This window comes from Macaca fascicularis, chromosome 15 (assembly GCF_037993035.2).
Source record: "Macaca fascicularis isolate 582-1 chromosome 15, T2T-MFA8v1.1".
Classification (NCBI taxonomy): domain Eukaryota; kingdom Metazoa; phylum Chordata; class Mammalia; order Primates; family Cercopithecidae; genus Macaca; species Macaca fascicularis.
Window position 1 is genome coordinate 13,291,162 of NC_088389.1, and position 22,499 is coordinate 13,313,660.

General features: G+C 46.5%; 1 protein-coding gene across 21 annotated transcripts in view; it reads right to left on the bottom strand.

Annotated features, from left to right (window-relative positions):
• The window catches only part of FUBP3 (far upstream element binding protein 3), a 60,278-nt gene extending 49,524 nt beyond the window's left edge, over nt 1-10,754 (bottom strand). For 12 of the 21 annotated variants that reach the window (XR_012424255.1, XR_012424254.1, XM_074016263.1 and 9 more), the window contains exon 1: nt 10,597-10,754. Coding sequence is in view for 4 of the 21 variants with exons in the window: in XM_074016251.1 (XP_073872352.1) it covers nt 10,597-10,680 (84 nt within the window). In the remaining 17 variants the exon portion in view is untranslated. Of the gene's footprint in view, nt 1-8,867; nt 9,723-10,596 lie in introns of all 21 variants that reach the window. The other 9 variants (XM_074016256.1, XM_074016254.1, XM_074016258.1 and 6 more) reach the window with 2 other exon arrangements.
• Nucleotides 10,755-22,499: the final 11,745 nt, after the last annotated feature.

Below are 22,499 nucleotides of genomic sequence, written 5' to 3' on the forward strand. Positions count from 1 at the left end.
CATGGATACAGCAAGCAGAGGTGGAGACTCACACCAGCATCAAGGGCGTGGGAACCCAACTTGCTTCCCCAGACCCTCAGTGGCACAGCCACCCAGAGAGGCCCTGCCTGGGAGAAAGGGAGGTTGGACCGCAAGTCTCTACTCCCCACAGTGGGAAGAAACAGTATGCAGCCAGGCAAGTAGCCCCGTGGCTAAGAACAAGTTCCTAAGACAGGCTTGGAGTCATGGGCCCTAGGGGCAGGTCCCAGTCCTGCATCCCACTACCTAATGTTACAAAGAAGACAGTGCATCAAACATATTGCCTACTAAGTGCCTGACAGTGTCCTCATTTAATTGTCACAGCAACCTTCTGAAGTAGCTACTATTCTCCTTACTGTGGGACTTGGAACCAGTTTGCCTGGAATTGTATTCACAGGGATAACAAGATAACAAATGTAAAGCACTAGAAACAATGCCGGGTGCACAGTAAGGAACCAGAAATGCTTGCTATTTTAACCTCTTATTGAAGAACAATAATGACACAGAAAAATCCATGGATCATAAGTTTATAGCTCACTGAAGTTTTGGATACTAAAATACCTATGTAACTAGCACCTAGATCAAGAACCATCACCAGGACCCCAGAAGTCTGCCTCATGCCCCCTTCAGTCACTACCCACCCCACCACCCAGGGTAACTTCCTAATTTCTAATACTCTTGTTTTTAAAATTATTACTATCATCAACTATTTCTGCATTACAGATGAGAAAACTAAGGCTGAAACAAATAACTTGTCTAAAGTCAAACTAGTAAGTGGCAGAACCAGAACTTGAACTTATACTGTCTGAACCTCAAGTCTGTCTCTTAATAATCACATCACAATGCCATTCCCCAGGAGTTTTGTGACCATCAAATGAAAGAACATATATAAGAATCCTTGCCTGGCACCCAGCACAACATGGGCTCCATGAATGACAACTATTGTTGTCATCAGAGATGGAGCCCCGGCTGATCCTGCCCTACTTACTGGCAATAACTGAAATAAAGAATTCTATGACAATTGAATAAGATGCAGCTCTCCTTGGGAGGTTTTCCTGACAACCTCATCCCTCCTACGCTTAGGCAGAATTAAATACTCCCACATTTGTGTTTGCAAATCACCTTATGAACTACATCTAAATAGCATACTCTCACTGAGTGACCTGTTGGTTATACTGTCTCCCCACTACCAGAGCTTAGGACTGGAGCTGTCTCCATCGTCTTGGTACCCTCAGGACAAAGAGTCCTTAATTAGGAGCCCCAGGGGTTAGTTTTAGAGAATTCACGACTTCCCAAAATTACATCCCAAACTATTTAAATATTTCTGGGGAGAGGTTCAAAGTTTCAAGAGTCTCAGAAAGGTCCATGTTCTGAAAAAGTTAAAGAACAACTTTCCTAATGCATAGCAAAATACTTGGCACGTAGAAGGTGCTCCTTAAACATCTGCTAAATTTAAAGTGGATATGGAGAGGCCCATCTGTAGGCAGAATGCTAAGACGATCAGGTGAGGCTCTACGCCGAAATACTGTTCCGGGTGGGTCGCTCCCACCAAAGGCCCTAAATGTGACACGCCCATTAGCTTTCCCCTTCCATTTCATTGAATTCCACCAACCATCCCCTCCAATGATCTGTTTAAAGACTGCTAGGCTGGGCACGGTGGCTCACACCTGTAATCCCAGCACTTTGGGAGACCAAGGCGGGAGGATCACGAGGTCAGAAAATCCAGGCCATCATGGCCAACATGGTGAAACCCCATCTCTACAAAAAATACAAAAATTAACTAGGCGTGATGGTGCGTGCCTGTAGTCCCAGCTACTTGGGAAGCTGAGGCAGGAGAATCACTTAAACGCGGGAGGTGGAGGTTGCAGTGAGCTGAGATCATGCCACTGCACTCCAGCCTGGTGACAAGAGTGAGACTCCATCTCAAAAAAAAAAAAAAAGGTCAGGCATGGTGGCTCATGCCTGTAATTCCAGCACTTTGGGAGGCAGAGGCGGGTGGATCATGAGGTCAGGAGATCGAGACCATCCTGGCTAGCACAGTGAAAACCCGTCTCTGGCCGGGCGCGGTGGCTCAAGCCTGTAATCCCAGCACTTTGGGAGGCCGAGACGGGCGGATCACGAGGTCAGGAGATCGAGACCATCCTGGCTAACACCGTGAAACCCCGTCTCTACTAAAAATACAAAAAACTAGCCGGGCGAGGTGGCGGGCGCCTGTAGTCCCAGCTACTCCGGAGGCTGAGGCAGGAGAATGGCGTAAACCCGGGAGGCGGAGCTTGCAGTGAGCTGAGATCCGGCCACTGCACTCCAGCCCGGGCTACAGAGCAAGACTCCGTCTCAAAAAAAAAAAAAAAAAAAAAAAAAGAAAACCCGTCTCTACTAAATATACAAAAAATCAGGCCGGACGCGGTGGCTCAAGCCTGTAATCCCAGCACTTTGGGAGGCCGAGACGGGCGGATCACGAGGTCAGGAGATCGAGACCATCCTGGCTAACACGGTGAAACCCCGTCTCTACTAAAAAATACAAAAAACTAGCCGGGCGAGGTGGCGGGCGCCTGTAGTCCCAGCTACTTGGGAGGCTGAGGCAGGAGAATGGCGTAAACCCGGGAGGCGGAGCTTGCAGTGAGCTGAGATCCGGCCACTGCACTCCAGCCCAGGCGACAGAGCGAGACTCCGTCTCCAAAAAAAAAAAAAAAAAAAAAAAAATTCAGCCAGGCGTGGTGGCGGGCGCCTGCAGTCCCAGCTACTCAGGAGGTTGAGGCAGGAGAATGGCATGAACCTGGGAGGCTGAGCTTGCAGTGACTCGAGATTGCGCCACTGCACTCTAGCTGGGCGACAGAGCAAGACTCTGCCTTTAAAAAAAAAAAAAAAAAAGGCTGCTGCTTCAGCCACCTCATTGAGATGAAAAACTACCCAACTCCCTCTGCTAAGGAATCAAGTCCTTCTTAAAATGCAGAGGGCATGGGTTCAAGAACTACTGCATATATTAACTATGTGTACCTCTGAGAAAACTGCTTTATCTCCCTCTGGCTCATTATTTTCAAATATAAAATGAGAATTAATAGCCCTTATTAGCTGGGTGTAGTGGCAGCTACTGGGGAGGCTGAGGCAGGAGGACTGCTTGAGCCCGAGAGGCAGAGGTTGCAGTGAGCCGAGACTGCGCCACTGCACTCCAGCCTGGGTGAGAGAGAGATCCTATCTCAATTTATAACTAAAATGGAGCGAGAGAGAATTGATAGTCCTGGTCCTATCTTACCTGGTGGTTGTAAAGCCTGAATTCCGCACTAAGATAAAACCACTTACAAACTTGTCTTAGTTATCTTTGCACTGGCCCAGCATCCAGCCTTGGACTCAGTAGATCTTCAATTAATGGTAAGTAATCTGAATCAAATCACTGCTTCCAATCACGCTACTCAGTCTTACAAGTGATTTGTAACCATCTGGTATTAGAATAAAAATGTAGGCCGGGCGTGATGGTGCATGCCGGCTACGGAGGCTGAGGTGCGAGGATCCCTTGAGATCCAGGCTGCACTGAGCTGTGATCGTGTCACTGCATTCCAGCCTGGACAACAGAGCAAGACCTTGTCTCAAAAAAACCCAAAACCAACGAGCAAAATCTTTACAATAAAACTCCAAATGCAGAACATTTTCAATTGGGATGATTCTAAGATAAAGTATCAGAATAAAGACTACACAGCAAAGAAGCGGAGAGAAAGGAGTATGAATAGATAGCAGATACAACATGAGAAAGCACAAGAACCAAAATAACATGGTGAAATTTTTCCAGATCCAGTTAGATGGACACTCTGAATATCTAAAGGTTTGAAGAGACTGCTGAAATTATCTAGCTCCACATTTCCTGACGTTTGATGCACAGAATGTGATTTGGTTCCAGGGAAAGAGGGCATGAAGTGATCTAACTTCAGAACATTTACAAAACACATCCTACACCCCTGCGGGAGTTAATGCAGCAAAACACATTGTACACCCCTGCGGGAGTTAATGCAGCAAAACACATCCTGCACCCCTGCGGGAGTTAACGCAACAAAACACATCGTACACCCCTGCGGGAGTTAACGCAGCAAAACACATCCTGCACCCCTGCGGGAGTTAATGCAGCAAAACACATCCTGCACCCCTGCGGGAGTTAATGCAACAAAACACATCGTACACCCCTGCGGGAGTTAATGCAACAAAACACATCCTACACCCCTGCGGGAGTTAATGCAACAAAACACATCGTACACCCCTGCGGGAGTTAATGCAACAAAACACATCCTACACCCCTGCGGGAGTTAATGCAACAAAACACATCCTGCACCCCTGCGGGAGTTAATGCAACAAAACACATCCTGCACCCCTGCGGGAGTTAATGCAACAAAACACATCCTGCACCCCTGCGGGAGTTAATGCAACAAAACACATCCTGCACCCCTGCGGGAGTTAATGCAACAAAACACATCCTGCACCCCTGCGGGAGTTAATGCAGCAAAACACATCCTACACCCCTGCGGGAGTTAATGCAGCAAAACACATCCTACACCCCTGCGGGAGTTAATGCAGTAAAACACATCCTGCACCCCTGCGGGAGTTAATCATCCTACACCCCTGCGGGAGTTAATGCAACAAAACACATCCTACACCCCTGCAGGAGTTAATGCAACAAAACACATCCTACACCCCTGCAGGAGTTAATGCACACAAGCATGTTAAAGGTTCTGACAAGTCCTAAAGAAGTCAATTCACCTTTATTTAATCCTGCATTCCCCAAACTTAACTGCCCATGATCTCTTTTCCACGGAAGATCTTTAAACAGCCTACGGATCAAATGCTAGGGAAGGCCAACCCAGCCCAAGGTCATGCATCGGCTTCCAGGCGACTCAGACCTCCTAACTCTCCATCCAGAGCTCTTTCCATTAGAAATTTCAAATAAAAACCAGAGGCGACTCACTCACAATTTAGAAAAAGATAAGTAAAAAACTGTCAATTAGGCATCCCAAAGAACAGTATAAAACAATAGCAAGATGGCGGGAATGAAGGCAACCTGGAGAGTGTGAATGCCTCACATCAAAAGCGCAATAGCTACTCAGCTCCTCCCGATTATCGCTGTGCAGGCTGTGGGAGCAGTGTGGCCAGATCTTTTCTAGGGAAACCAGAAATCTTTTTTTTTTCCTCTTTTGAGACAGTCTCACTCTGTCGCCCAGGCTGGAGTACAATGATGCAATCTCCACTCACTGCAACCTGTCTCCCAGGTTCAAGTGATTATTGTGGCTCACTCAGTCTCCCGAGTAGCTGGGATTACAGATGCGCGCCACCATGCCTGACTCATTTTTGTATTTTTAGTGGAGGCAGGGTTTCACCATGTTGGCCAGGTTGGTCTCATCCTAACCTCAAGTGATCTGCCTGCCTCGGCCTCCCAAGTGCTGGGATTACAGGCATGAGCCACTATGCCTGGCCAAAACTTTTTTTTTTGAGATGGAGTCTTGCTCTGTCGTCCAGGCTGGAGTGCAGTGGCACCATCCCAGCTCACTGCAACCTCCACCTCCCGGGTTCAAGCAATTCTCCTGCCTCAGCCTCCCGAGTAGCTGGAACTACAGGCACCTGCCACCACACCTGGCTAATTTTTTATATTTTTAGTAGAGACGGGGTTTCACTGTGTTAGCCAGGATGGTCTCGATCTCCTGACCTCGTGATCCACCTGCCTCGGCCTCCCAAAGTGCTGCGATTACAGGCGTGAGCCACCATGCCTAGCCCGAAATCTCATTTTTTAAAAAATACAAAATCACTCTAGTTTGTTTTTTTGAGACAAAGTTTTGCTCTTTTCGCTCAGGCTTCAGTGCAATGACGCGATCTCGGCTCACTGCAACCTCGCCCAGGGAATCTCTCCCAGGCTGCAACCTCGCCCAGGCTGGAGGGCAGTGGCACCACCCCGGCTCACTGCAACCTCCACCTCCCGGGTTCAAGCAATTCTCCTGCCTCAGCCTCCTGAGTAGCTGGGATTACAGGCATGTGCCACCACGCCCAGCTAATTTTTGTTTTTAGCAGAGACGGGGTTTCTCCATGTTGGTCAGGCTGGTCTTGAACTCCCGACCTCAGGTGATCCGCCTGCCGTGGCCTCCCAAAGTGCTGGGATTACAGGTGTGAGTCACCATGCCCAGCCAAAAATCACTCTAGTTTCTAAGCATTAGTGCTGTGTGGGTCAAATAAAGCATGCCTGCAGGCCCACTGTAAGTCTTCTATAGCTTACAGGTCACAAGTTTGAGAACTGTGGTCTAAGTAAATTTCTATCTATGAAATAACTGGTACTTCAGAAGAAACCAAAGTTTGATAATACACATGGGCTATCAGATTTTAAAATAAAGACAGTCAGGCATGGGGGTAAGGTGGCTCACACCCATCCCAGCACTTTGAAAGGCTGAGGTTGGAGGATTGCTTGAGGCCAGGAGTTTGAGACCAGCCTGGGCAACATAGTGAGACCCTGTCTCTATCCCAAAATAATTATATGATAAATTATATTATAAATGTTCTCACCTGAAAATGAGAAAAGCCTTAGAGACATACAGTGGAATATATAGTTCACTATCTACTTTCCAATACCCAATATGAAGTTCAGCACTTCCGTTAACATGTGGTGGCGCATACACCCTCAGTGACGTCACCAAAACCCTTTAAGGAAGACTCACTCTGCCAGGTACTCTACTGGATCCCAACAAGGTAAAGCTACAGGAGCAGCCCATGGATTTCCTGCAGACACTAGTTTCCTTCAAGTGTTTATGAAAGCTAAAATGAGTGTACAGGCAGGGGTTAGTCCCTTGAGAAATGATGACCTGAGCTATTCAATCACTGGACATGTACAAGACAGTCTCAGTGGAGTACCACTCATATCTCTTGAGTGCTCAGTACACTCAACTGAACCGGGAGTCAAAACCATGTGTTAAATGAGCCTCACAGGGTGAACACACTGGCCAATGAATGGAGGCTTTTTCTTTTAATGGTGGATGTACAGTGTTCTCTTAAAAGGAAACTCAGTGCTTGTTCTAAAAAGCCAGAATCGTAAAGTAACTAAAGCTCTAAATCAGCCCAAGGTATACAGCACACATCCCAAATTATCTAGTGCTCAGGCTTAAAGTGTGAAACAGCAGCACTGGGAGAGATTTTCAGGAGGACTGTGGAACTTCTGAGGCCCCCACACCAATCAACATTTCCCCAAAAAAGGTGCCGGTGAAGAAGAGATTTGGGCCTAAAAATCTGTCAAACGGTTACTTTCTACTAATTCTACAATGGCTTGGTCACACTCATTTGAGTGTAGTGCCACCACGATGCTGAACTTCATGAAGCACCATTTACACTGCATTCTGTATCAATATTATGTGCTGTAGTTACACAATCCAGAGGCATTGAGTGAGTCTATCTAGATCAAAACAGATCTAATGCTTTTTTAAAAGCATTAAAAAGCATTAGTAGTTTCTCAGGAGAACAATTTCTGTGTAGGTGATGACTGGCAGACAGCTGGCTGGTCCAGCTTGTGGAAGGCTGCTGTCAACCTACAACGCACTGTGGTATCACACTATCCTAACAAGCGATTGCTTGCGCGTGATGACAGGTGCTACTAAATTATCAGCGGTAGACTTTCTAGGAACATTCAAAAATATTTTTAGGAAAACTGAACAACATAAACCAGACTTGGATCTACTCATTCAGAGGTCCCCTTGTAACCTAGACAGGATAAAGACGGCCGTGGAACATCATTTTGTCTTATCTGAACTAGTTGAAGAAACACTACTTCTGCTAACCAGCCAATGACTTGGGAAAAGTAGACAAGATGTTTTTTAATATCCAGCAGTTTTTTAGATCTTCATCCATGGAACTGAATGAGATCACATTTCTTTCTTTCTTTTTTTTTGAGACAGTGTCTCACTCTGTCACTCACACTGGAATGCAGCAGAGCAATCACGGTTCACTGTAGCCTTGATCTCCATGCTCAAGCTATCCTCTTGCCCCAGCTTCCCAAATAGCTGAGACAATAGCTGAGACTGCAGGGGTGGCCACCACATGCAGCTAATTTTTTAAATTTTTAGTAGAGACAAGGTCTCACTATGTTGCCCAGGCTGGTATCAAACCCCTGAGCTCAAGCAGTCCTCCTACTTCAGCCTCCCAAAGTGCTGAGATTACAGGCTTGAGCCACTGTGACTTGCCCAGATCACATTTCTACTACCCTATAGAATGGATGTAAATTACCTGCTTGTGCCAAACATTAACTCACTAGACTTCACACTGCTGGGGATAATTTTTACATTTTATTTGACATCTTCAGAGACGACTTCTCAATCTAAGAATGCCACGCTCAGAGTAAACCAACAACTGATGCACTTTGCTGCAAAGAGTCCAAAGGATATACACGGAGGCTTCAAGATGTCAGAGGGAAAGCCTAGTTGATAAGGTGTTGGACTTCACACACCAGACTTAATAGAAACTGCAGGTTCCAATCCCAGCAGGGTCAACTGAGATTCTATTAAGATCTGCTAGAAAAACTGAGCATGAGACACTTCACTGTCTGACAAATTTAAGAGGGCCTTACAGACTGTCTCTGGGGTTTATGAGGAGACATAAAAGGGGAAAAAGCTTTGCATTTAAATAAATATACCGTCTTTTAGTTCTATTTAATGGTGAGAAAAATCACATCTCTGCAACATGCTGTGTATATAACAAAGAAACAGAAGTATCACCTTCCAGATGCCCAAATGAGATCCTTTGAGTAAGTTTACCATCAGCATACAGTATTACAGATTTCTAACATTCCATTCTTGCCCAATGCAAATCTACATGCAATAAACCTAAAATTACCCACCAACCTGTTTTTTTCTTTAGTTTTTAAAGGCCATCAAATCCTTGGAGATAGTATGGACCTCCAGCTGTTAACATTCAGAAGGAACACACTTACAGCCCTGTCTCCATTGGGCTTATTACTGCTCCAGTCAATGGTGCATTTCAGAGCTGAGAACAAATCCAATGAAGTTTTCACTGCTAGTAGTAAACACCACTGCTTCAACAATCCACATTAGGTCAGCATTTAACAGAGGGTTTCCCTCTGGAGCAGGTTGTCCAAGAATATGAGTTCAACCACTGGCTCAAGAGAAGCGGAATGTCTTCTCAATGGTTCAAAATTCACTTTATGTTCAACTACAGGCCTTCTGCAAACTGAGGATCTGAGCCCTTTAAGGCAGTGACTATAATTCTTCCCGGACATAGAAGGCCAACAAGTTGACTGTCACACATCAGCACAGAGCGAAAGCCACTACATATTAGTAGCCAGTGAGAAACAAGGTTCAGGACCCTGTACTGTAGAGGAGAGCACCGTAACACACCAGCAAGCAGAGTGGTGGAAGGGGAGCTGGGTGGTATGTTCATCCATTATAGCCATGGGTGGATCTGAAGTCTAAGTAAGATGGATACTCACTACCGTACTGGTTGGCACCTAGGCAGTAAAGTAACAATTCATCAGATAAAATTTTAGGTGGAACCACAGGTTTGGAAAGTTCTGGGATCCAATATAATGTCTATAGGAGCATCAATATATAACATGAAAAGTCAGTATCAGGGAAACAGGTAGGGTTCCCTCCCCTGGAATACTGGAAAGAGATGTAAAGACCATATCTTCAAGCGCCCGAGTGAAGACCTTCTTCTAACACAATGACTCCTGTGGCTTTCTGTTAGGAATCAAGCAGTAATTAGTTATAGCCCAACTTTTAAAGTATCAGTGCGCTTACAATTACATAAGAAGAGAAGAGAACATAAGACATCTAACAGCGGAAGTTTAAGTGTTAGGGCTAACTTGTAAGTAAGTTTGAGATACAATTTAAGAGCACGTTCTGTTCTAATGAGTATTTTTGGCAGGTCCCATATTCACTCTCTAGGGAAGCCTGGAGCCTTTTAAAACCCAGTTAATTTAACTCTGACAGAATGTACGACATTGTCAGACAGTAAAGTTTCAATGTCGGAATGAGGCCATATCATTCTCCCAACCAGAGGCAAGATTGCCATGAGAAATTTCTGCCTCTTGGGGACCACCCCCACACTTGTAACACCTCCCTCTCCCCTCTCTCCAAAGAGCACCCTCACATATAAGATGCCCTCGAGTTCCTTCTACTCAACACAAAGTCTAAAGACGTCGTTCCCCAAGTTTTAACAAGCTACTGGGCGTGAGACAGCTGCTTTACGTCTACACCCAGATCCTCCCCGTGGGCTTCCCGGACCCCTCCCCTCGCGAGGTTCAGAACCCCGCGCTGGCTACACTGTGGGTCCACGCTGGCCGCTGGGGCACGATGGGGCCAGAAGCTCTAGGCAAACCCTTTTCCAGCGACTTCAAGCACCTGGGAGACCCGCCCGACAGGTCGGGCCTGGGCCTCGCAGTGGCGCCTTATCCCCCTGGCTCCTCCCGGCTGTAGGAACCCCACGGAACGGCCCGGCCTGGCTGAGACGTCGGTTCAGGCTGCCTCCCGCCCCCAGGCCCGAACTCCTCTTCCCCGCCCGCCAGGCCCCGCCTCGAGATCTCGTGTTCCTGCCAGCCGGCTGCGCCCGTACCTGTCGGACCCGGTGCAGGGCGTCCACGATGCCCTCGGCCTTCATCCCCACAGGAGCGCTCTGCCCCTGCACCAGCTCCGCCATTACCGCCCCCGCCGCCGTCGCCCCCGCAGCCGACGCCGCCGCTTGGCTCCCCGGTCCGGCCTCCCGCTCTGCTTGGGGACCCGTAGCCGGAAAAGGAAAGTCGCCCTACTTCCGGCGGAAGGGAAGCCGGGACGCTCGCAGCTCTCAGCTAGAGGAGCCGCGTCTGCGGGGGCGGGGTCAGGGCACGTGACCTTCGACCGATCGGAAGTGGGGGCGGGAGGGCAGCGCCGGGGTGGGTTCAGATCGCCAGGCAGCCGTCGGTCTCCAGGGTCCGGTCGCGACCCTTCCCTTCCCGGGCGAGATGTGGTCCAGGATCGTCGATGGCGTCTTGACAGGTCCCTGAGGCTCGGATGTGGTCCCGAGGTGTCCTCTGTCGGCCGTTTGGAATCTCAGAGGGACTGATGTGGCTCTCCCAAGACGACACCCTGAACGTGGTTCATCAAAAGCCTGGTCCTGGGCAGTCCCTCCCTGAAATGGCTATTAGTTGGAAAGTTGCGGGCTGAGCGCTTTGAAATGGCACTGGGACAGCACCACAGAATGTCAGCGTCCCACGTTTGCGAGGAGTCCTGGGCCCCAGTTCTTACACTGCAGTTTGCATGAGGATGGGCCGCCGCCACTTCTGCCTGGGGCTGTCTGGTGACGCCCCCGGGAGGGACGCGCCCACTGAAAAGCCAGCGTGGTGTCAACTCTGGGACTCTGGGGGTGCAGGAAGTACCACAGGACCATCGTTACTCCCATGCCTGCTGAGTCAAAACTGTATTGCAGGAGGCTTCTTGCAACGCCCGTGTAACTTTAATGGAAGTGACTAGGTACAGCTGTTCTACAGCAAGGAAGGAATCTTAGTGCTAGAATTCAGTTGAGCCTTTGAATTGGCTCTTCTTATAAGTGAGCAAACAAGTAACAAGGTTTAGGAGGCCCCCATTTTTGTATTAGCACGATTGCCTTTGTGCATATTATTTCCCAAGCCCTATTATGACTAGGAATTGGACTTAATGAAGAACCATGTTGTCAAACATTTTATGCCCATCTTGAAGTTGTGAAGGAAGATAAGCACCAAGAAAAGGAAATAAAATCCAATATGGGCCAGGTGCGGTACCTCACGCCTGTAATCTTAGCAGTTTGGGAGGCCAAGGCAGGCAGAACTCTTGAACCCAGAAGTTCAAGACCAGCCTGGGCAGCATAGTGAGACCCCGTCTCTACAAAAAATATAATTAGCCGGGTGTGGTGGCATATACCTGTAGTCCCAGCTCCTTGGGAGGCCAGAGGGGGAGGATCACCTGAGCCCTGGAGGTCAAGGCTGCAGTGAGCTATGATCCCACCACTGCAGTACAGCCTAAGTGACAGCAAGACGCTTTCTTGGGGAAAAAAATTCCCATATGACTTTCCTTGATGACCCCACCCTCAACCCGCACTGTGTCATTATGCCAAGAGAGGTTTGGGCATTCTAAAGAAGTATGAGGAATACTTGATCAATAACATAGCATAGTTCTTTATTTGTGAATCACTTCTCTCCTAGACTATGAGTTACTTTAGAACAGAGATTTATTTTTCCCTGTATCCCTAGGGTTTGGCACATGGTCGGTGCTTAGTAAACTTATTTTGTATTCAATAATGCCAAGTAGAATAATTCATAAATTATGGAAAAATAAAAGAATTTGGCAAAATTGCAAGCTCGAAGATCGCTTTCAGGAAAAATGTTTCAACCCCTGCTCAAAAGTACATAGCTTGCTGTGTTGTTGAAGTGCCAGCATGAGGAGGATCATGCCAACACATCCATTTATTGCCCATTCTGGGTGTGTGGAGTGTTTTAACTTTGCTATGCTTCTAAAAATCAAGGAATGGCAATGGTATCAACTTTCATGAACACAGTTGTTCACGTGAACCCAATATCAGTGATAACTTCTGTTTTGAATTTTTAAAATATATCTCTGAGGTTAGAATGTTGATTCATGCATAGTCCAGCTGGCTTTGCCGATGAATATAAATAGTGAAAACAAGGCTGTTGGCCCAAATATAAGTTATATTCCAAGGTTTGGTCCAAAGACCGGAGAATCTGTAAGTAGGAAGATAGAGTTTTGTTTCCCCCTCTTTTACTGGTTGAATAACTTTCAACAGGTCACTTATATTTGGGGGCATAGAATATGCAGATGACCCTGTCATGACGTTCTACTAACACCCTAGACTTCATCATCTTGTTATAGCACTTACCACAGTTGCTTTTAAATCATCATGCAGTTATATTTTTATTGTCTGCCTTTTCCCCTAGAATAAAGCCTCTGCTGACATAAGGTCTATGTTTGTCTTGTTAGTTGCTCTCCCTACCACCTAGCACCAATGCCTGACATTTGATTGGCTCTCAATATTTGTGAAATGAATGAAGGAGAATGCTCTTGTCCAAAGAAGACAGGGAAAGATTCTTAGAGATTAAAAAAGAAAACTTTGGCTGGGCGTGGTGGCTCACACCTGTAATCCCAGCACTTTGGGAGGCCGAGACGGGCAGATTATCTGACGTCAGGAGTTCGAGACCAGCCTGACCAACATGGTGAAACCCCATCTCTACTAAAAATACAAAAATTAGCAAGGCGTGGCGGTGGGCACCTGTAATCCCAGCTACTTGGGAGACTGAGACAGGAGAATCGCTTGAACCCGGGAGGCAGAGGTTGCAGTGAGCCAAGAAATGTGCCATTGCACTCCAGTGTGGGCAAGAAGAGCAAAACCTTGTCTCAAAAAAAAAAAAAAAAGAAAAAGCCAGGCGCAGTGGCTCACACCTGTAATCCCAGCACTTTGGGAGGCCCAGGCAGGTGGATCACCTGAGGTCAGGAGTTCAAGACCAACCTGGCTAACATAGTGAAATGCTGTCTCTATTAAAAAAAAAAAAAAAGATAAATTAGCCAGGCATGGTGGCAGGTGCCTGTAATCCCAGCTACTTGGGAAGCTGAGGCGGGAGAGTCACTTGAACCTGGGAAGTGGAGGTTGCTGTGAGCCGAGATCATGCCACTGCAGTCCAGCCTGGGCAACAGAGCAAGACTCAGTCTGAAGAAAAAAAAAAAAAAAGAAAGAAAAGAAAAATCCACATACTGTGGTTGTGAGTAGTTTTGCAAACCTTTCCTATTGATAACATTGCAATGCCTCTAGATACCACCAACTAGAAGCCACGCTAAAATGAAATTGTATCAATAAGGAGAGTCTAGGTTATGCTACAGTAACAAGGCTTAAAACTTCAGTAGCTTACAACAATACAGGTTATTTCTCACTCGATACATGAACATGGTGGTGCCTCCACTACATGTCCTATTTAGTCTTCAGCCAAGGCTGATAGCAGCCTCTGTCTAGAACATTAAACTTCATCAGGGCAGAGGAAGAAGCGAGTGACAAAGCGCGAACTGGTTTTTAAAGCTTCTGCCTCAAGTGCTAGGCATTACTTTTGTTCGTGTTTTTTTTTTTTTTTTTTTTTTTTTTTTTTTTTTTTTGAGACGGAGTCTCGCTCTGCCGCCCAGGCTGGAGTGCAGTGGCCGGATCTCAGCTCACTGCAAGCTCCGCCTCCCGGGTTCACGCCATTCTCCTGCCTCAGCCTCCCCAGTAGCTGGGACTACAGGCGCCCGCCACCTCGCCCGGCTAGTTTTTTGTATTTCTTAGTAGAGACGGGGTTTCACCGTGTCAGCCAGGATGGTCTCGATCTCCTGACCTCGTGATCCGCCCGCCTCGGCCTCCCAAAGTGCTGGGATTACAGGCTTGAGCCACCGCGCCCGGCCTTGTTCGTGTTTTATTGATTGAAGAATGTGTGCCTGTTGTCAATAGGATGCAGAAGTATGAAGCATACATTGGCTTTTAAAGCTTTGCCTCCCGGGTTTACGCCATTCTCCTGCCTCAGCCTCTCGAGTAGCTGGGACTACAGGCGCCCGCCACCTTGCCCGGCTAGTTTTTTGTATTTTTTTAGTAGAGACGGGGTTTCACTGTGTTAGCCAGGATGGTCTCGATCTCCTGACCTCGTGATCCACCCGTCCCGGCCTCCCAAAGTGCTGGGATTACAGGCTTGAGCCACCACCCCCGGCCGCTGTGGCTTGTCTTTCTGATCATTTGTCTTTTGAATAGCGGAAGTTCTTCATTTCAATGATGCCCAATTTATCAATTTTTTGTTTTATGGATTGTACTTTTGGTATCTTATCTAACAAGAGAACTGTCTAGCCTAAGGTCACAAAGATTTTCTCCTATGTTTTCTTCTAGAAGTTTTATAGTTTTATGTTTTACATTTAGGCCTATGATCCATTTTGAGTTAACTTTTGCATCAAGTGTGAGGTAGGGGTCAAGATTCTTTGTTGTTGTTGTTGTTTTGAGACAGGGTCTTGCTCTGTCATCCAGGCTGGAGTGCAGTGGCACAAACATGGCTCGCTGCAGCCTCAACCTCTAGGGCTAAACAATCCTCCCATCTCAGCCTCCCCAGTAGTTGGGAGTACAAGCATGCACCACTACACCTGACTTTTTTTTTTTTTTTTTTTTTTTTTTAAGTATAAATGAGGTCTCACCATCTTGCCCAGGCTGGTCTTGAACTCCTGAGTTCAAGCAATCCTTCTGCCTCAGCCTCCCAAAGTGCTGGGATTACAGGCATGAGCCACTGCACCTGGCTCCATTTTGGTGTCATAAGGATGTCTGATTGTTTCAGTACCAATTGTAAAAGGGACTATTCTTTCTTCATTGAATTGCCTTTGTACCTTCGTTTAAAAAAAAAAAATGAATTAGCCACATAGGTGTAGGTCTATTTCTGGACTCTCTATACTGTTCCATTGACATATGTACCTATCTTTTCACCAACACCATACTGTCTTGATTACTGTAGCTTTACAGTAAATCTTAAAATCAGGTAGTGTAAGTCCTTCAACTTTGTTCTTCTTTTTCAAAATTGTTTTGGCTATTCAAGTTCCTTTGTCTTAGCAAATAAATTTTAGAATTATCTTGTTGATATCTAAAAAAAATAAAATCTAGGCCGGGTGCGGTGGCTCATGCCTGTAATCCCAGCACTTTGGGAGGCTGAGGCAGGTGGATCACCTGAGGTCAGGAGTTTGAGACCAGCTTGGCCAACCAACATGGTGAAACCCCATCTCTACCAAAAATACAAAAATTAGCAGGTCGTGGTGGGGTGAGCCTGTAATCCCAGCTACCTCGGAGCCTGAGGCAGGAGAATCGCTTGAACCTGGGAGGCGGAGGTTGCAGTAAGTCGAGATCACACCACTTCACTCCAGTCTGGGTGACAAGAGCGAGATTCATTCTCTAAAATAAATAAATAAATAAATAAATAAATATCTATTGGGAATTTGATTGAAATCATGAATCTATAGACCAATTTGGAGAAAATCGACATCTTAACAATAGTGTGTCTTCCAATCTATTAACATTATACATCGCTCTATTAATTTTGGTCTTTAATTTCTGACCCAGTGTTTTACAGTTTTTAGCATACAGATCCTGCACATATTTTGTTGGATTTATACCTAAATATTTCATGGCTTTTGGTGCTGTTGTAAATGATACGTTTTAACATTTTGATCTTCAATTGTTTATTACCGATGTATCGAAATTAATTGTTTTGTTTTTGGTTTTGAGACAGAGTCTTACTCTGTCACCCAGCCTGGAGTGCAGTAGTGCAAACACAGCTCACTACAGCCTCAACCTCCCCGGCTCAAGCAATCTTCCCATCTTAGCTTCCAGAATGACTGGGACTATAGCCCCGTGTCACCATGCAGTGGTTAGTTTTTTATTTTTCAGTAGAGACAGGGTCTCACTATATTGCCCCGGCTGGTCTCAAACTCATGGGCTCAAGCAGTTATCCTGCTTGAACCTCCTAAAAACGCCAGGATTACAGGCATGAGCCACCACACCGAGCCTAATTGTTTTTTAGATTGAACTTCTATCCCTAAACCTTGCTAAACTCACTTATTAGTTCTAGTAGCCTGTTTGGGTTGATTTCCTGAATTTGTTTGTTTTTCTTTGAGATGCAGTTTCGCTCTTGTCGCCCAGGCTGGAGTCAAGTGGTGCCATCTTGGCTCACTGCAGCCTCCCGGGTTTAAGCGATTCTCCTGCCTCTGCTTCCTGAGTAGCTGGGACTACAGGCGCCTGCCACCACACCCAGCTAACTTTTGTATTTTTAGTAGAGATGGGCTTTCACCATGTTAGCCAGGCTGGTCTCGAACCCCTGACCTCAAACTATCTGCCCGCCTTGGTCTCCCAAAGTGCTGGGATTACAAGAGTGAGCCACCTCACCCAGCCCCCTTTTTTTTTTTTTTTTTTGACACAGGTCTCACTGTTGCCCAGGCTGGAGTGCAGTGACGTGGACACAGCTCATTGCAGCCTCGGCATCCTGGGCTCAGGAAATCCCGCCCACCTCATCCTCCTGAGTAGCTGGGAGCACAGGAGCATCCTCCAGTGTAGCTGGGAGCACAGGTGCATGCCACCATGCTCAGCTAATTTTTAAAATTTCTGTAGCAATAAAATCTCACCATGTTTTCCAGTCTGGTCTCAAACTCCCGGGCTCAAGTGTCTTTCGCCTTGGTCTCCTAAAGTGCTAGGATTACAGGTGTGAGTCACCACGCCTGGCCTGCAAAGACTATTGGCTTCTGCTCTGCTTTATGAGTTGCTACTCTGCCATCCAATTTGTGCCTTCTAGGATTTTTTGTTTTTGTTTGTTGGAGACAGAGTCTCGCTCTGTTGCCCAGGCTGGAGTGCAGTGGTACAATCTCAGCTCACTGCAATCTCTGCCTCCCAGGTTCAAGCAATTCTCCAGCCTCAGCTTCCTGCGTAGCTGGGATTATAGGCGCCTGCCACTTGCCCAGGTAACTTTTATACTTTTAACAGAGATGGAGTTTCACCATGTTGGTCAGGCTGGTCTCGAACTCCCAACCTCAAGTGATCCACTCGCCTTGGCCTCCCAAAGTGCTGGGATTACAGGCATGAGCCACTGCACCCAGCATAGAAATTTTTTTTAAATGATGTTTTTTTCATAGAGATGAGGGTCTTACCATGTTGCCCAGGCTGATCTTGAATTCCCGAGCTCAAGTGATCCTCCTGCCTTGGCATCCAAAAGTGCTGGGACTATAGGTGTGAGCCACGTATCTGGCCTAGAAATGTATTAGTACTTGTCAGCTGTTGTTCTCCCTCCTATGTACTTTAATACTGTAGTTGTTTGTTTGTTTGAAATGGAGTCGCCCTGTGTCCCAGGCTGGAGTGTGGTGGCCCAATCTCGGCTCACTGCAACCTCGGCCTCCCTGGTTCAATCAATTCTCCTGCCTCAGCCTCCTGAATAGCTGGGATTATAGGCATGCACCACCATGCTCAACTAACTTTTGTATATTTTTTGTAGAGACGGGGTTTCACCACGTTGGCGAGGCTGGTTTCAAACTCCTGACCTCAAGTGATCAGCCTGCCTTGGCCTCCCAAAGTCCTGGCCGTAGGTTTTAAACCTTTAATATTTTTACTTTCATTTTTAATGTTTTGTTTTCCCCTCATCCCTGTGATTGCCTGGAGATACTTTCTTTGTAATGAGGTCTTTAAACAGAAGAGTTACTCACATATATTTAACTGGCTATTATAAATAGGATCAATTCTGACCATATGATATGGTCTAATTTTCTACCTTAGGCCTCTAGGTGGTCTCTCAAATCTACCCTCCGATAGTCTGAGAACGTTCATTTGTGCCTTGATTGCAGCAAGTAATGGTGGTGGCTGACAGGTGCTTCAGGCAGGGTTATGCCTGTGAATACAAAGCTCACTGGCTTGTGGGAAAAACTCAGCCAAAGAAACTCTTGGGAGATTGGGAATATCCCTTTCAGATCGACCAGCCCCAGCTATTGTATTTTGATTTTATTTTGTGTATAATCTGGGAGACTTTTCACTTCGGATTGTGAGACACTTGTTCAAGCATGACATTTGTCAAAAACTGGCTGTATATTAAATGCCAGGAAGCATACAGAAATGATTATTAAATAATTCATGCAAAACATGTATTGATAGCCAGGTGTGGTGGTGTGCACCGGTAATACAAGCTACTTGGGAGGCTGAGGTGGGAGGATCGCTTTAGCCCAGGAGGTGGAGGTTGCAGACAGCCAACGTCATGCCTCTGTACTCCAGCCTGGCCAACAGAGCCAGCCCCTTTTTCAAAACAAACAAACAAATAAACAAACACACATGCACACGTACTGAGCACTTACTATGAGCCAGCTCCTGCTGGACTGGATGTTACAAGATTCAGAGGTCATTTCTGGTGTACTTAGCACAACAGTCTCAGTCCTAGTAGACATATATTAGATGCTTAGTGAATGTAGACAAAAACAAATTATGTGTGAATGAATTTACCACATTCTGAGGCTAAAAAGATGAAAACAATGTCATGTTTTGAACATTTCTTCTCTTCAAGCTTCTGCTTACATATTTATTCCATAATGCCTGCCTACTAAATAGCTTGTACATGCTAAACCCCACTATCTTAAATTACTACTCTCATTCTCCTGACTACCAGGCCTCAGGGTGGAATAGTACAAAAAGTATCATTCATTTTCCAGTTCCCAGACTTCATTCCTACCTAGATTTTCCCATTCAGAATTTCAGACGGGTCTGGGGACACATTGGGGTTGGATTATTCATTCTGGGAAGGCAGGAGGTCATCTGGCTTTAGGGATTACAGTTTCTCATTTCGTGTATTAGATAGAAATCTTATGATTGTCTAAAACAAAAATTATCACTGATTGACATAAACCAAAAAAGGGATCAGGGCTGGGTGTGGTGGCTCACACCTATAATCCCAGTACTTTGGGAGGGCAAGGCAGGTGGATCACCTGAGGTCAGGAGTCCAAGACCAGCCTGGCCAACATAGCAAAACACCGTCTCTACTTAAAAAAAAAAAAAAAAAGCCCAGGCATGGTGGCTCAAGCCTGTAGTCCCAACACTTTGGGAGGCCCAGACGGGCAGATCACGAGGTCAGGAGATTGAGACCATTCTGGCTAACAGGGTGAAACCCCGTCTCTACTAAAAGAAATACAAAAAACTAGCCGGGTGAAGTGGTGGGTGCCTGTAGTCCCAGCTACTCGGGAGGCTGAGGCAGGAGCATGGCGGGAACCCAGGAGGCAGAGCTTGCAGTGAGCTGAGATCCGGCCACTGCACTCCAGCCTGGGCGACAGAGTGAGACTCTGTCGCAAAAGAAAAAAAAATTAGCTGGGCATGGTGGTAGCCGCCTGTAATCCCAGCTACTCGGGAGGCTGAGGCAGGAGAATCCTTTGAATCTGGGAGGTGGAGGTTACAGTGAGTCGAGATCACACCACTGCACTCAAGCCTGGGTGACAGAGTGAGACTCCGTCTCAACAACAACAACAACAAAAAGGGATCTGTCTTACACCAATGTTCATGGCGGCATTATTCACATTTGCTAAAAGGTAGAAATAATTCAAATGTCCATCAACAGATGAACAGATAAATAAAATGTGGCATATAGATACAATGGAATGTTATTTGGCCTTAAGGAATGAAATTCTGATATACACTATAACGTGGGTGAATCTTGAAAACATTATGCTAAATAAATTAAGCCAGACACAATAAAACAAGTATTGCATGATTCCACTTATACGAAGTACCTAGAGTAGTCCAATTCATAGGGACAGAAAGTAGAATGGAGGTTACCAGGCACTGGGAGGAGGGAGGAAATGGTAAGTCATTGTTTCATGGTACAGAGTTCCTGTTTGTGATGATGAAAAATTCTGGAGATGGATGGTGGCGATGGTTGCATAACAATGCCAATGAATTGTACACTTAAAAATGGTTACAATGATACATTTTATGTTGTTATTATTATGATGATAATTATTGAGATAGAGTTTTGCTCTGTTGCCCAGGCTTCCTGGGTTCTAGTGATTCTCCTGCCTCAGCCTCCTGAGTAGCTGAGACTACAGGTGCCCACCACTATGCCCAGTTGATTTTTTTTTTTTTTTTTTTTGAGACGGAATCTCACTCTGTCACCCAGGCTGGAGTGCAATGGCGCAGTCTCGGCTCACTGCAACCTCGGCCTCCCCGGTTGAAGCGATTCTCCTGCCTCAGCCTCCCAAGTAGCTGGGATTACAGGCACCTACCACCATGCCCAGCTAATTTTTGTATTTTTAGTAGAGACGGGGTTTCACCACATTGGCCAGGCTGGTCTCGAATTCCTGACTTTGTGATCCACCTGCCTTGGCCTCCCAAAGTGCTGAGATTAACAGGCGTGAACCACCTCACCAGCAAATTTTTTTTTTTTTTTTTTTTTTTGAGATGGAGTTTCACTTTTGTTGCCCAGGCTGGAGTGCAATGGCATGATCTCGGGTCACTGCAACATCCACCTCCTGGATTCAAGCAATTCTCCTGCCTCAGCTTCCCAAGTAGCTGGGATTTCATGTGTGTGCCACCATGCCCAGCTAATTTTGTATTTTTAGTAGAGATAGGGCTTTACCATGTTGGCCAGACTGGTCTCGAGCTCCTGACCTCACATGATCCACCCGCCTTGGCCACCCAAAGTACTGAGATTACAGGCATGAGCCACTGCACTTGGCCAATTTTATGTTATCTATATTTTACCACAATGAAAAATGTATTCACTCCAGGAAATAAAACTCTGGCCGGGTGCAGTGGCTCATGCCTGTAATCCCAGCACTCTGGGAACCTGAGGTGGGAGGATCACTTGAGTCCAGGAGTTTGAGAATGGCCTGGGCAACATAGTGAGACTCTATCCCTTAAAAAAATTTTAAAAAAGTAGCCGGGTGTGGTAGTGCACACTTGTAGTCCCAGCCACTCCAGAGGCTGAGGTGGGACGATTGCTTGAGCCCAGGAGATGGAGGCTAGGGTGAACCATGATCACTCTGGGCAACAGAGCAAGACACTTTCTCAAAATAAATAAACAAAATAGAATTTTGAGGAGTGGAAAGAAGGCTGGGGATATGCTGCAGTGATGCTGGGGAAGCTTGCGAAATGCATACCACAGACGGTCTTAGGTTGGTGCATGGGAAAGGCTGGCCAGTCAGGAAGCGCTCTCTTCAGCTCTCTCCTTGGTAAATCTCAGTGCCTTTTTTTTTTTTTGAGACGGGGTCATGCCCTGTCACCCAATCTGGAGTGCAGTGGCATGATCTCAGCTCACTGCAACCTTCGCCTCCCAGGTTCAAGCTATCTTCCCACCTCAGCCTCCTGAGTAGCTGGGACTACAAGCATGCCCCAGCAAGACTTGCTAATTTTTGTATGTTTAGTAGACTTGGGGTTTCACCATGTTGGCCAGGCTGGTCTCGAACTCCTGACCTCAAGTGATCCGCCCACCTTGGCCTCCCAAAGTGCTGGGATTACAGGCTTGAGCCATGGTGCCCAGCCTTGTGTGCCTCTTTTGGCCTCATCCTTCTTTCCTGTGGCCAACCTGCTATTTTTGTTCCTCAGCCTGGATGATGGAATATTGGAGCAAACAGCCCTGCTTAGCCTCAGATGAACTTGGGAGTTTACATGACTTCATTTTCAGCCACTGAAGAGAAACTGACTTTGCTATCTCAGTTCTAGAATCCCAGGGCAAGATTCTGATTGGCTCAGAAAGATCAGGTATCATCCCTAAACCAATCAAGAGTGGCCAAGGTTGGAGCCCCATCAACCATGAAGTTGGAGTGGAAGGGCGGAACCATTCTCTCCAAATTCACTGTGTTGATGCAGTGTTTACCCAGCAGACAGAACCGTCCATGTCTATGACAGAGTTACACAAAGAGAAAGGATTGGACTCATATTTGTTCATTTTCCTTTTGAGGTGTGGAATTACTCTCTCTCTCATCCTTTTGTCC